At 47.5% G+C, this 12,895-nt stretch overlaps 1 protein-coding gene across 1 annotated transcript in view; it reads right to left on the reverse strand.

The window, feature by feature from the left end:
* The window catches only part of MAPK4 (mitogen-activated protein kinase 4), a 58,303-nt gene extending 49,089 nt beyond the window's left edge, over positions 1–9,214 (reverse strand). The window contains exon 1 of the mRNA XM_046671140.1: positions 7,779–9,214. Within this exon, the coding sequence (XP_046527096.1) occupies positions 7,779–8,324 (546 nt within the window). The 5' untranslated portion in view covers positions 8,325–9,214. The remainder of the gene's footprint in view (positions 1–7,778) is intronic.
* Positions 9,215–12,895: the final 3,681 nt, after the last annotated feature.

Genomic DNA, 12,895 nt, shown 5'->3' on the forward strand with positions numbered 1-12,895 from the left:
TTTCCCAAGCACAGCATAGGGAGGTGGAGCAAAGCAGAACATAGTTGTCCTACTAAGCTGAGGAAGTAGAGACTGGAGTCTGAAACAGCTGAAGCATCTGGAACTGACAAAGCAGGATATTGGAGAGGAAGGAGCTTCATAGGGTAGGGGTCCAGAAGTTTGTGGAAGGGGGTCCCCATGGATCTCTGGCTGAGGGCTGGGCTGCACATACACAGGGTGAGACTCTGGCAAGGTCTAGCAGAAAGCACTTACTTTGGAACTAAGAGCAGACCAGGGATTGCAGAGACTTTGGATCCATAGAAGTTCCAGCCTCAACAGAAAGGAAACACCTTGTTAACATTCCAGGCACTCAGGTGAGACAACAGAAAGGACATGCCATAGGAGTAAGAACCGTGCTCTAGAGTAAGGGCTACTCTAGGACTGCCCTATCAAAACCTAAACTAAGCCTTAACAGAGTCAAGGAGAACCATCAGTAAATTAACTGCCTGCGAGAACAAAATTCAACAGTCATTAAAGGAAGACAATATAATTTGGGCTCCTTTCAGAGTATCAACTGCAATGTCCACAAACAATCAAAAATTACTAAAATGTGGAGGAGCATGAAAATGTGACCCAAATTTAAGAAAAAAGTAGTCACTAGAAAAACAGACCCTGAGATGTCCCAGATATTGGAATTACCAAAGACTTTGAAGCAGCTATTAGAAATGTGTTAAAGGACTTAAATGAAAATATGGTCTCAATGAGTGAAGAGATGGGGAATCTCAGCACATAAATGGAAACTGTAAAAAAGAACCAAATGAAAATTCTAGGAGGGAAAAGCACATTACCGAAAATGAAAAAAATTCAACAAATGAGCTTAATGGCAAATTAGAGATGGCAGAAGAAAGGGTCAGTGAAACTGAAGGCAGAACCACAGAAATTACCCATTCTGAAAAAAAGAGAGAAAACAGATTGGACAATCTTTTGTGGCAATACCAAGCTGAGTTATCATACATATAATCAGAGCCTAGAAGAGAAGAGAGAGAAAGTGGGACAGAAAAAGAAAATTGTCCTTTCTCCAGGACATTTATGTCCCAAAGGTAAGAAAAAAAATCAACTTACAGATCGAAGAAATTCAATGAACCCCAAATAGGATAAGTGTAAAGAAACCCCACCTGGGCACATCACAGTCAAACTGCTGAAAGTTAAAGATCTATGTAATCAACTGCTCACTCCAAGCAGAGAACTAGACACACAGGGACAGGCAAAAGGGTGAGCTTTGATATGAAGAGGAAGGCAGCAGAGCATGGCTGCTGTGCACTGGTACAGCTAGGTCAGTTGTTAGAATGATGCAATATCTGCAAACTGGTTGTGAAATAGCCACTCCTCCAAGCCCCTGATTTCCTCATTCATCACCTTGGCTTCATTCCCAGATACTCCCAGACTGCCCCATGATCTGGCAATAAAGGGTCAATTCCTGGCAAGCAGGGCTTCTCCAGGACCCTACCTTAGGACTCTGGCTGGCTTCCTTTCTGATTGGTTGGTGCCTGGGCCATGCCAGTTGTTAAAGATTTATAATATTGCCCCCGGAGCTCAGCTGGGTTATTCCCATGAAGGGAGGCTGGGGAGTGGCATTCTTGGAGCGGGTAGAAGAGGACCCCAGCACACCCAGGAACAGAGTGTAGACCCTGCTCCTGGGGGTGGGGCTGCAGTGGGAAGGGGAAGGGAGGCACTTAAAGCCAATAAAATTAGCTTTCCAAGCCTGCCTGAGTGTTCAGGGACACTTGACTCTCTAGTACAACCTTTGTTCTAATCCCCTAGGTCATATTTTCCCCTTTTAAAAGGGGATATTTCATAGCCTTTTAAATAAATCTTTTCAGCTCCACTGAGTTGGAATAACACGCTTAGCGGCTTAAGAACTTCTAGCTGGGCCTTCGGCAAATCGTCCTTCCACAAGCCCATTTTCTCATGAAACCCTGGGCTCTGAGTATGCCTGGGCCTCTTCCAGTGTCAACACTGTGGACCCCAGTCTTATTCTGGGATCCTGGGAAGTCCTTCCTCACCCCCTGTACCTTGAGGTTGCCCATCTGAAATATAAGCACATAGAATGCCAAATGGACACTTTCTTGATCACCAGCAAAAATGCTATTTCAGCCACAGAAAAGACTATTCTTCCTCCTCTTCCATTTCAGGTTCAGTTTCAAGGGAATTTGTGCTTAGCAGAGCTTTCTGCGTGTCTGCCCAGGCAGACAAGGGGAGGTTATCTCGGCCTAGACAGACAAGAAGGCACCAAACGAAGGCAGAGTGGGCAGGAGAGGGAGGAGGTGAGGTTGATCAACATGATTAAGCCAGCATAAATGCTGCCCAGCACAGTTCCATGCAAAGCTTTCGGAAGCTGGCTGTATGTGTTCAGCATCATGGACCTCTTTGCCTCCTTTGGGGCCTCGAATTGAACCACAAGCCTTAACAAACTACAACAATTTGCTGAGCCCTCAATCAAACACTCAATTTCACTGAGCTGTGAAACCTATGTCTTCGTTTTAAAATAACATCTAGAGAAGTCGCAGAATGAAAAGTTTATGTTTTCTAAAGTCACTGTTCATATCACTTAACTATTGTTAAAATTAAACCTAAACAGAACCAAGACTCCTTTTGGTTTAGGTCTCTGGTTTCTGTAGCTTTCTGCCAAACTAGAGTGATGGTGAAACAGGCACTTTCCAACGTGATGTGATTGAGGCCCTAACAGTCAGCTTGCCTAAGACAATCTTCACAATTCCGTCTCAGTGCCTGATATCTCCACCATTAACTACCCCTTTACGTTAAGGTACCAGCTTCAAATACACCTGTGTTACCTGGGAGGCATTCTTAGTCTTCTGTACTATGCTGAAGTTTGAGAAGCACAGCTGCAAACATCAGTAAACACATCAGCAGCATCAGCTTTCTGTCCACAGACAAGCTATTTCACGTCTTCAGATCAGTGGTTCTTGAACGTTAATGAGCATCAGAATCACTGGAGGCTTGTTAGAACACAGCTTGCTGGGCCTCATCCTGAGTTTCTGATTCAGTAGGTCTGAGATGGGACCTGAGAATTAGCATCCCTAACAAGTTCCCAGTGAAGCTGATGCTGCTGGTCAGGACCACCCTTTGGGAACCACTGTACTAGTTGATTTCTAAAGAAACTCCATGAGATATGGAGGCAAAGTGTGGAAGCATGCTGATAATGAAGGAGGTGAGAAGACAGGGGTCTGAAGTAGAAAGAGGTCAGGGCCCAAAGGCAGGACAGCCTAGCAGAAAACTTAGACTTGCTCCAATGATCCACCAAAACACAAGAGCCTTTGGTTGTCCAAATTCTGGGGGCCTCTTCCTCTTGCTTTCTTTGGGGGATATTTTCTGCCTACTGCCCTCAGGAAAGGGACAAAAGGCGGTTCCTTCTCCCAGCCACAGGTGGCCTTTTCCTGGAGGGAAGTGTTCACACAGTTAATCAAGCTGTCAATGTGCTGTTTGGCCCTCTGCACAGTCTCCCAGGGGCTCTTGACATTTGTTAGAATTTACACAGAACTCAGTGAAGTCTTAAACTATATATTTTTTCTCTTTTGAGATCATCTACTCCCTAATAGGATAAATTCAAAGGAAAACATGCTCTGATCTTTCAGCTGCCTCTTCTCGACACAAACAATAAAGAACTAATTAGTGGGCCCACTGAGGAGGCAGACAGAAAGGGATTCCTAACAGGACCCTAGACTGGGAAGCCATCCTTCAGGCAGGGACTCTTGACTTTGGTCATCATGTCAGGAGTTGGTTCCATATTTCAATGGAGGGGAAACTGGTATTGAGGTGTCTGCCTGGTATTACTACGGCATCTATTGGGCAGATAGTTCTGTTAGTGATTTAGCCCTTTGTATGCCTGAAAGCACTTTGACTCTAACAAGAATCCTATGAAATCAGCAGAAGAGGAATGACAACCTCATTTGACAGATCAGACAATTGAGAAGTGAGGCTCAGAAAAAAACAGTGGACATGGAGTCGAAACATGTGTGTTGTACTCCTGGCTCAGCCACTCATCGTGTGGCCTTGAGCGGCTCTCTTCCCCTTTCTAGGCCTCGGTTTTATCATCTGTGAAATGAAGGGGATGGACAAGGTGATTGTGAGGTCTTTGTACAGATCTCTTATTCTAGGAATAAGCCACACAAGGAAAAGGACTTACCTGGGGTCATGCAATTAATGAGGTGAGTCATAATAACACAGAGAGACCAATGCTCCCCATGCCGTCCCTGTTGAGAAAGAGAATTCAGAGCACCTCCAGTGCCACCACTGCCATCTCCCCAACAGTTTGGGCTGCTGGGGCCTCTAGTTGGCCTCTGAGCATCAAAAGACCAAGACCCCTAGGGGTGGTACGGTAGAGGGGTACATACCCAGAGTGCTCCCTGACTGTGACTGGAAACCCCAGTGCTGCCAGCTGCTTAGAAAGGAGAAGGCCATTTCCTTTAGCATCTTCTTCACCAGACACAATGGGCACCAACCCCATCCAGGGCCCTCTGATAGATGAGGGGATGTGGAAGCAAAGCAGACTTACTGTCTACTCGTGAGAAAGTCACGATGAGGAGAGTGAGAACCCAGCTCCTGCATATTGCTGGGTAGGTTGTGCTTGTCCACCAAGGGGCCAGGTTCAGCCCCTAGTCGGATCTTGAAGCCTATACCTGGCATAGGTCTGAATTGGCCCGCAAAAAGGAGTGCCTTTTTTGCAACTCACACAAAGGTGCTAGCAGCGGCCCAATGAGCACAGTCTTCTTCAAGGCAAGTACAGGATCCATAGAACTTTAGAAGGCACCAAGTTTAGAGCAGTTGGCATGTAGACATCATCCTCCAAGCAGACTGAGGAGAACAGATGCACCCATGTGACCCCAATTGAGCCACTGACCAGAAGAATTATGTGCTCTCTTTCCGAGAGTCAAACCTTCTAACCACATGGAATCAATGAATCCAACTAGCTTCCTATCTGTACTGTGCTGGTAAGTGACAATCCTTCCATCTGTTCAGGACAGTCAACAGAATCAACTGGGCTATGTCTCAGGCACAATGATTAAACTGCCTGGGCGAAACCAAGATGAACATGACCTTCAAGAACCAAGGGGCTCTCAGCCTAGCAGAGCACAAAAGACACAGACACAAACACCCAGAAGCAGAACAGAGAATGGTCAGCGCTAGAAGATCCAGGTTATGAGGTGGGAAAATGTGACCTGAGAATTCAGAGGAAGGAAAGATTAATTTCAACTGGGGACCCAGAAAGCCTTCATGAAGGAGATGGCACATGGAGAGACCGTCCATCAAAGATGCCGGAAGGCCCAAGTTCTAGAAGGCCAGTCAGCCAAGTAATGAAAAAACCAGTTCTTTCCATTTTAAAATGGAGCATTTGCCCTAAGTGCCTCACAGCATTATGAGGATTAAATGAGAACTCATTTAAATGCACATCAGATAAACAAAAGCACCAAATATAAAGCATTTCGTCATCACTCGGGGAAGCGTGGGGAGGAAGCTAAAAGCAGAAAGCCTCTGAGGGAGGAGGTGGGTGGGGCGGGTGGTGCCTGCCAAACCCAGGGTTGATGTGAACACCTACCAGGCTCGTAACTGGCTCCAGCAATTTTTTAAAAACTCCCACGGCTAATTTTATTGAAGAGAGCCAAGAAGAGTAAGTCAGAACGTCTAAATTCCTCTGCATCAGGAAAATGAAAGTCTCAACCAGAGAAGTGGCTTGCCACCCTGAATAACAGGATAGCAGCCACTTACGGTCAGTGGTCGGTGAACCTGGGTCTCCTCCCTGGCTCCCTGGGCCCAGCATGCAATTAGCAGTACTCATGAATGAAAGGATGGGCTTCCTTCTACTTTCCAAGGGGCTTATTCATGCTCCATTTTGATTTGCAACTACAAGCCAGTGGGGCAGACAGGGCACCTATTATCATCTTTGTCAAAGATGGGGAAACTGAGGTTCCCGGAGGATGAGTGTCCATGTCCCAAGCTAGAACAGTCAGAAGGGAGGCCAAAACTTCGTCTCGTCACACAGCATCACTTCCTCACACCATGTCATCTCCTAGGAACTACTACTACAGTCAATCTTCGCCCCAGCTAGTCACCTTCCCTGACTTTACTGAAGGCCTACTACGTGCTGTTTTGAGTACTTTCCCTGCAATCCTTCACTTAATCAGACCCTTCCATCAAGGGAGGTCCTATTATTATTCCAAAATGTACTGGTTTATTCCAATTCAGAAGATGGTTTTGTGCATCCCAACAAGACTGTCATGGATCCTCTGGTCCTTTTACCAGACAAGAACTGATTTGGATTAAAACTTCCAAAGTCATTTAAGCCATTACTCCTTAGAAGAAAGAGAAGGTAGAAACAGCACAGGGCTTTAGGAAGACAGAGGAGGGGACTGCTTTCTTGTTTTTTTCTTTTTACCATGGACATTCCTGCCTATAGAGCTGCCTGTCAGTTTTGACAGATGGCTTGGCTGCAGGAGAGGGGCAGAGGGCAAGCTCATGATTAAGGCAGCACCAAGGAGCTACAGCCAGCTGGGCTGCTTTGGGGTCTGAAATCTGGGCCGGAGCCCAAGTTCCAGCCAGAGAGGGTGAGACAGGGATGCCCGCCCCCCCACCCCTAGACATCCTCCCACTGTAGCTGCACCGGACAGGTCAGTGTCTTTCTTTGCATCTGTGACCTTTTAGCCACAGGCAAATAGGGTGGCAAGGGAGAGCAGGGAAATGGGGTCTCAGAGAAAGCTGAAGCTTGTTGAAGGTCAGAGCTACCCTCCCCTTCATGACCCACCCCAGCTCCTTGGCTGATAACCGTTTATGGTGCACCTACTTCACAGGGGATGTTTTATTCTAATTAAAAAAATTTGTGGTACAAAGGTTTTAGCAGGAGGCTGGAAATGACACCCCCCCCCCCCCCCAGCTCTGTTGAGGAGCACTTGGTGACACGCACTCAAGCTGAGGTGCTCAGAAGCAGGAACTGGGGGTGGGAGAATAGAATTTCAGAGGACTCTCAGCTCCTGAAGGGAGCAGTGGATTAGGTAAGAAGAGGTTTGGGGCCTTGAGAACCAGTGTAAGTGTCTCCACCAGAGTGACCAGGTCAGCTCTGATCTCTGCAGCTGGTGGAGCAGTTAGCCATCCACCACATGGGGTCTCAGTACCATCCAGACACCCGTAGCTTTAGTATCACACTGAGGAGCCAGGGCATCCGGGACCCTGGAGAGCTGAGCCATTGGCTGGACAACATACACTGAGGATTAGTTGATCAGATTAACTGTTCGTGCCCCCTGCTCACTGACAGAGAGAATGGGACACAGAATGGGCCAGCTTTGATGGGAGGAGGCGGCGAGATGAACTGGAGCTTAAGGCTCGTATGGGGAGAAGCCTCACCGGAGTCCTGAGCAGACGGTAGCGGGGGGAGGTGGTTAGGTGGACAGCAGGGATAAGAGGATGCTAGAGGCAAATTCACCTGCCACACAATTTTAAAGCCACAGAGTTTAGAGCTGGAAGAAATCTTAGAGATCATTTAGTCCAACCCCTTCCTGTACAGCCTGGAGTTATTGGTCATGGCCACGTGGCAGAGCCAAGACTAAGAAGCAGAACCCCACCACAACAGCTTTTCAGGCCAGTGATCTTTCCAGCACCCTCCAGCCTCCCTCAGATACTGACCCCAGCCCCCTGATTCCTATGGAGATAAGAATGTGTGCCTCTGGAACACTGTGAGCATTTTTGAGGATTCCATGGACAACCCCATCAGCCATTCCAGACAGACATACCTTGTGTGAATAATGCTGGTCCACGATCCTTGCCAACCCGAAATCACCAATCTTGAGCACAAGGTCCTCCGTGCTGATGAAGATGTTGGCGGGCTTCAGGTCCCTGTGCAGCACGTTGGCGGAGTGGATGTACTTGAGCCCGCGGAGCAGCTGGTACATGAACAGCTTTGCGTGCTCCTCTGTCAGCGTGCCCTGCTCCAGCAGGCGAGCCAGGTCAGTCTCCATGTACTCCTGGACGATGTAGGCCACACTGAACTTGAACAGCTCGCCCTGCAGGTCAGCGCCCTTGGGCCCCAGCACCTCGTACACCTTCACGATGTTGTCGTGGTCCAGGCGCCGGATGATCTTGATCTCTCGGAGCGCATGCTTCATGCTGCGGGCGTCACTCAGGGCGATCTTCTTCACGGCCACCTTCCGGCATGCCCTGCTGTCCACGGCTGACAGCACCAGCCCATTGACGCCGAAGCCCAGGGGTTGGAAGTTAACGAAGCGCCCACCGAGGTCATACCCATAGACACTGGCGATGCAGTCGCCCTTCTCGGCCATTGTTGGCTTAGTGGTCAGGGGCTGCCCGAATGATGAAGGGGCAGTCACGAAAGCCCAAGTTACAGCTAGTGGCTTCCCCAGCACACCTCATTCTGTCAAGTCCAAAGCTGAAAGATGCTTTTTCTCCTGGTGATGTCACTGCCACCAGCTCTCTGGAGACAAGAGTGGCATATGTCTACACTCGCTGAGCTGCAGAAGTCGGAGCTCAGACTGTCTTTTTAACTTGCAGTGAGGGGGCTGTCCTCTAACTCCAGCGTATCCTGAACCCTCCTCGAAGCTTCGAAAGGTTCATGCTTCTTTCAAATATAGCATGTTGGAAAGAAAAACAGGTCCTGTTATCTATGTGAACGTAAAATTTCCTATCATAACGGATCTCTAAGTAAAGATGCAGACACTGTTCCCTTGAAATCTCTGTTAAAAGAGGCTCCTTCTGGCTGAAACGTGAAGCTGTTGCTAAGCTGTGTTCCTTTAGTTATGATGGTCCAAAGTTCAGTTGTATCACAGCCTCCAGCAGCTTGATAGCTGCTCTCTGCGTCCCAAGCAGTATGAAGGGATTTCGATAACGGATTCTGGAGGCTTCCAGAGGGTTCTTTCCACCTCTGTCAGCTCCCCTTTCTACCAGCTCATCTTCGATTCTGAAAACCCAAACCAGTCTGCTGAGCACTGGTGAAGAAAGCTGGAGAAACCCAAGCACCTTTCATGAGCTCTACACCTGAAGTCCGAAAGCCGCGGGGAGCTCAGCTGCCAGGCCAGGATCCTCCGGAGGCTTCAGATGGGGGCAGCATCCTCTGTCACGCCCTCATCCACGCCACCTCAAAGGAGACTGTGTTCTGCTGGAGTCGGTGAGGCTGCAGGAAGGTGGCATCTCTCAGACCACGTCTCCTTCCCTGTCAAAGAAAGAACGTTGGGTAAATTTCCACACTCCGGCTTCCAACACCTTTCCACTTGCGTGTCCTTTGTTAACCAGCCCAAGTGTTATTTGATCTGTCCAGCCAGCTGAAACACTGCTTGCTCAGGGGATTCCAAGCTTTGCGCTGCCCAGTCACCCCTCCTGCTGCGTGCAGCGTTTCCCTGGAAGGGGGAGAAGATGAATTGATTTGATAAGACCATCAAATGGTGTGCCTTTCTTGTAAATGCCTGCTCCCCAAAGGTTCACACACACAAATTGTGGGTGGGAATGATCAGTTCTGACCTTTGCGAAATTCATACATTCTGCTCCTCAAACGCGTGTCATCCCTAGCTGAGAAATGTGAGAGAAAAAAGTAACTAGTTGCAGACAGAAAATAAAGGGTCAATAATCTTGTGTTCCCACTTGGACCCCTTTTCTTCCCTCTTTTGCAAATGTCTTTGAATACTCCAAGAGACAATTTGCCATGTACAGAGATTTAATTACATTTGTATCTCTTGCTTTCCACGTAGGTGGCATAAGCACACATACCAAATTACAAGGAAATTATATTGCCACCCTAAAAAAGCGACTCTCTGCCCAGCAAACCAGGGCACATGGTGACACCAGGACTGGCATGGCGAGCTTTATTCTTTTTGATGATAGAGACCTAGCTCTTCAAAGCAATGGGTTGAATCCAAGCCCAACTGCCCCTGGTGGCTGCTGCCTCAAATTACAGGCATAGGACCTAAGTGGGGAGAAAAAACTGCAAAACTAGCAATAGAAATTCCAACCTCTGAAGTAAAGGCAATATCATAGCTTCTAAGGGAGTGGCAGGCTTTATAAGTTTATTAAGTTCATAGACACACCGAAAATAAATACTGTCTCCAGCACAAAGAAATGAATCTAGCTGGGGCTGCTGCTTAATTCTCATCATACTGTAGGGCTCATTCCGTAGGAATACTTTCATATCTGAACTCTGCACAACTCTGCAAATGATAAATGATGCAAAATAACAGGTAACTCAATGCTCTGAAATTAAGGGGGCAAATTAGAAGACACAAATGATCTAAAATAGTAAATAATGAGATGCTCTCTAGAGGCTTCCATTGAAAGAAATTTGCCAAGGGTCTGGAACATCGTAATTGTTCAACAGATGTTACTTGTTGTTGCTGTTGTTAAAAATTCCCTTACACTTGAATAAGATGTATCTACTATTCTGGTGTTTCATCAAATCTTCAGCAATGCTACTCTGCATGTTTTGTTGGGCCCAGCAGCAAAATAATCATAGACTTACAGAATTTCAGATTGGGAAGTCCAGTGGTCCTTAGCTGGGGATGGACCTGCCATCCTTGGCTCATTTGACAAGGAGTCACTACTGGCCTTTCAGAGGCAGGGTCAGAGATGCTACCCATCCTGCTGAACATCCCCATCAGTGAATAACTGACATCCATCCCCAATGCCAACAGCACTTCCACTGAGAGACAATGATTCTAGTCTAAGTTCTCATTTTGCAGATGAGGGCACTGAGGCTCAGAGAGCACCAGCTCAGTGTTCCAGTATAGACAGGGTCAATAAACATTTGATGAATAGATAAATGAAGACCGTCCACTCTGTTTGAGGATGCCTAGCCAGTTGGAGACAGTACTGAGACCACCCACTGAGCCACAGTCTATGGCCTGTGCTAGTGAAGTCCACCTGGATATCTAACTCTGGGGGACAAAGGAGCCACCCCAGTGCCCCAACCCATCCTTCTGACTCCTGCTGCCCAAGTCTGGTAAGGGAAACTAAACTGGAACTTCTTTCACTTTCCATTTATGAGCCTGGTCTGGTTCCCAAGGGCCCAGCAAACAGAGGCTTCATGAAGAGAGATGCTCAAGCCTTCTTCCCTTTCCAGCTCCCACTGGGTTGCACACAGAGACAGGAACAAGCACCTAAGCAGGAAGGAGATGACATCACCAGGAAGCCGAAAGCAGGATTTGTCTGAGATCAGCTGCAATGCAGATAATCTGTGAATAATTAAGAGGCGCTTTATTTATTTTTAAAACTCTTCCCTTTTCCTCTCACATAGGGGAGGGACTGTCTCCCTTGTGTGTGTGTGGTCTTCCCAACATGCTGTCAGCTTCAGTGGGCAGGTACCATGTCACCTTGGGAAGGCTCGGTTCCAGCCACTCCACCTTCCTCGTGGGCCTCTAAATATACTCTTTCAATTCCTGCCATGTTTCTTGGCTTGCACCTTCCCAGTTCCTGAAATGTTCTCCGGCTTCCTCCCCACTTGTTGAAATCCTGCCCATCCTTCAGAATTCAGATGAAGTCTCACTTCCTCTCTAAAGCCTCCATCCCAGTCTCAGCGACATTTCTCCCTTTTCTAAACTCCCGAAGTGTGTTTGTGTGTTTACTGTACTTGACATTTACCATATACTAATCTGGGCTGTTATTTAACTTTTTATACATGTCCATCTCCCAACCAGACTTTAAGCTTCTCAAGTCCAGGGCACAAAGTAGTGCTTAGACAATAACTGGGGATTGGAAAAACCTGAGGAACATTTGTTATGTCTACAAAATTGGATGCCCACATTTCCCAGACAGTCAGCCTCCCCCAAGCCCATCTTGCTGCTCTAATGCAACTTGATCAACAGGGCTCTCCTCACATCAAGCCTCAAACACTCAGACAAGCCGATAGTTCTGAACTTCAACCCTCTTAGCATCATCTTCAGCTTAGATGCTGCCTCTCTTGGAATTTTAACACTAGCCAGTCAGCCCTAGTCTGACCATTTCTCTAGTCCCACTTGAGTGTACTGCTATTCATCTCTTCTCAAACCTCTTCATTTTCTAAGTTTCTTTCTATCATTTCTACTGTAAATCCTTCGCCTTTTGCCATAGGTGGACTGATTGTGAAACATCTATTATCTAAGAAGTCTCAGATAAGTGGTTCATTTCTTGCATGATATGCCAAGAGGCATGGGCCCGTCAGCCCTGGAGAGGGGCAGACCCAACATCTGATGTGACTGACCGCCTGGGCAGAGGAGTGAGGCAGCTGTTGGTGTGATGCAGCTTCTCAGGGCAAAGTGCAGTCATTCTCCATTTAGAACTGCTCCGAATTTCAAACCAGGGAGCTGGCATTCGCCTTGAGAGAAGGCAAGTTCATTGGTCTAGCTGTGCTCAAATGACACCCAAAGAGAACACATGCAACTCTTACCAGGGCAGCCCAGGCTCTCACGAGTCCATAGTGAACACTGTAATGAAAGACAGGAGTAGAAATATCTACCCCCAAGTCTCCTAACAATGGCACTTCATCTGACCACTGATTTCTCACTGACTCTCCAGCAATATCTTATTTGAGTCCAATTAATTACCCTCCCACACATCCAGCCTTTTAGCATGTGGAGGCAAACCAGAGACAAGACGGTGTGTGCCAACTGTCCCATTGTGGGATTCCTGGGGCTCTGGTTTACAAAGAGGCTTTGGAAAGTTTAAATTTAGACTCAGCTCCACTGCCTGCTCAGATCCTCCCAAACCTCATGCTGTCAATTTTCAGCAGGAACTATGGCCTCCAGCAAGGTGCTGACATTTCACAGACACTGCTTTCTTCCCTCTCCTGAGCACCCAAAAACTCATAGGAAATCCTTCTTAGGTGAGGCTGATCTTTACGGTTGAACAGGCTGTGCACTGCACAATTCTAGGT

This window comes from Equus quagga, chromosome 9 (genome assembly GCF_021613505.1).
Source record: "Equus quagga isolate Etosha38 chromosome 9, UCLA_HA_Equagga_1.0, whole genome shotgun sequence".
NCBI lineage: Eukaryota > Metazoa > Chordata > Mammalia > Perissodactyla > Equidae > Equus > Equus quagga.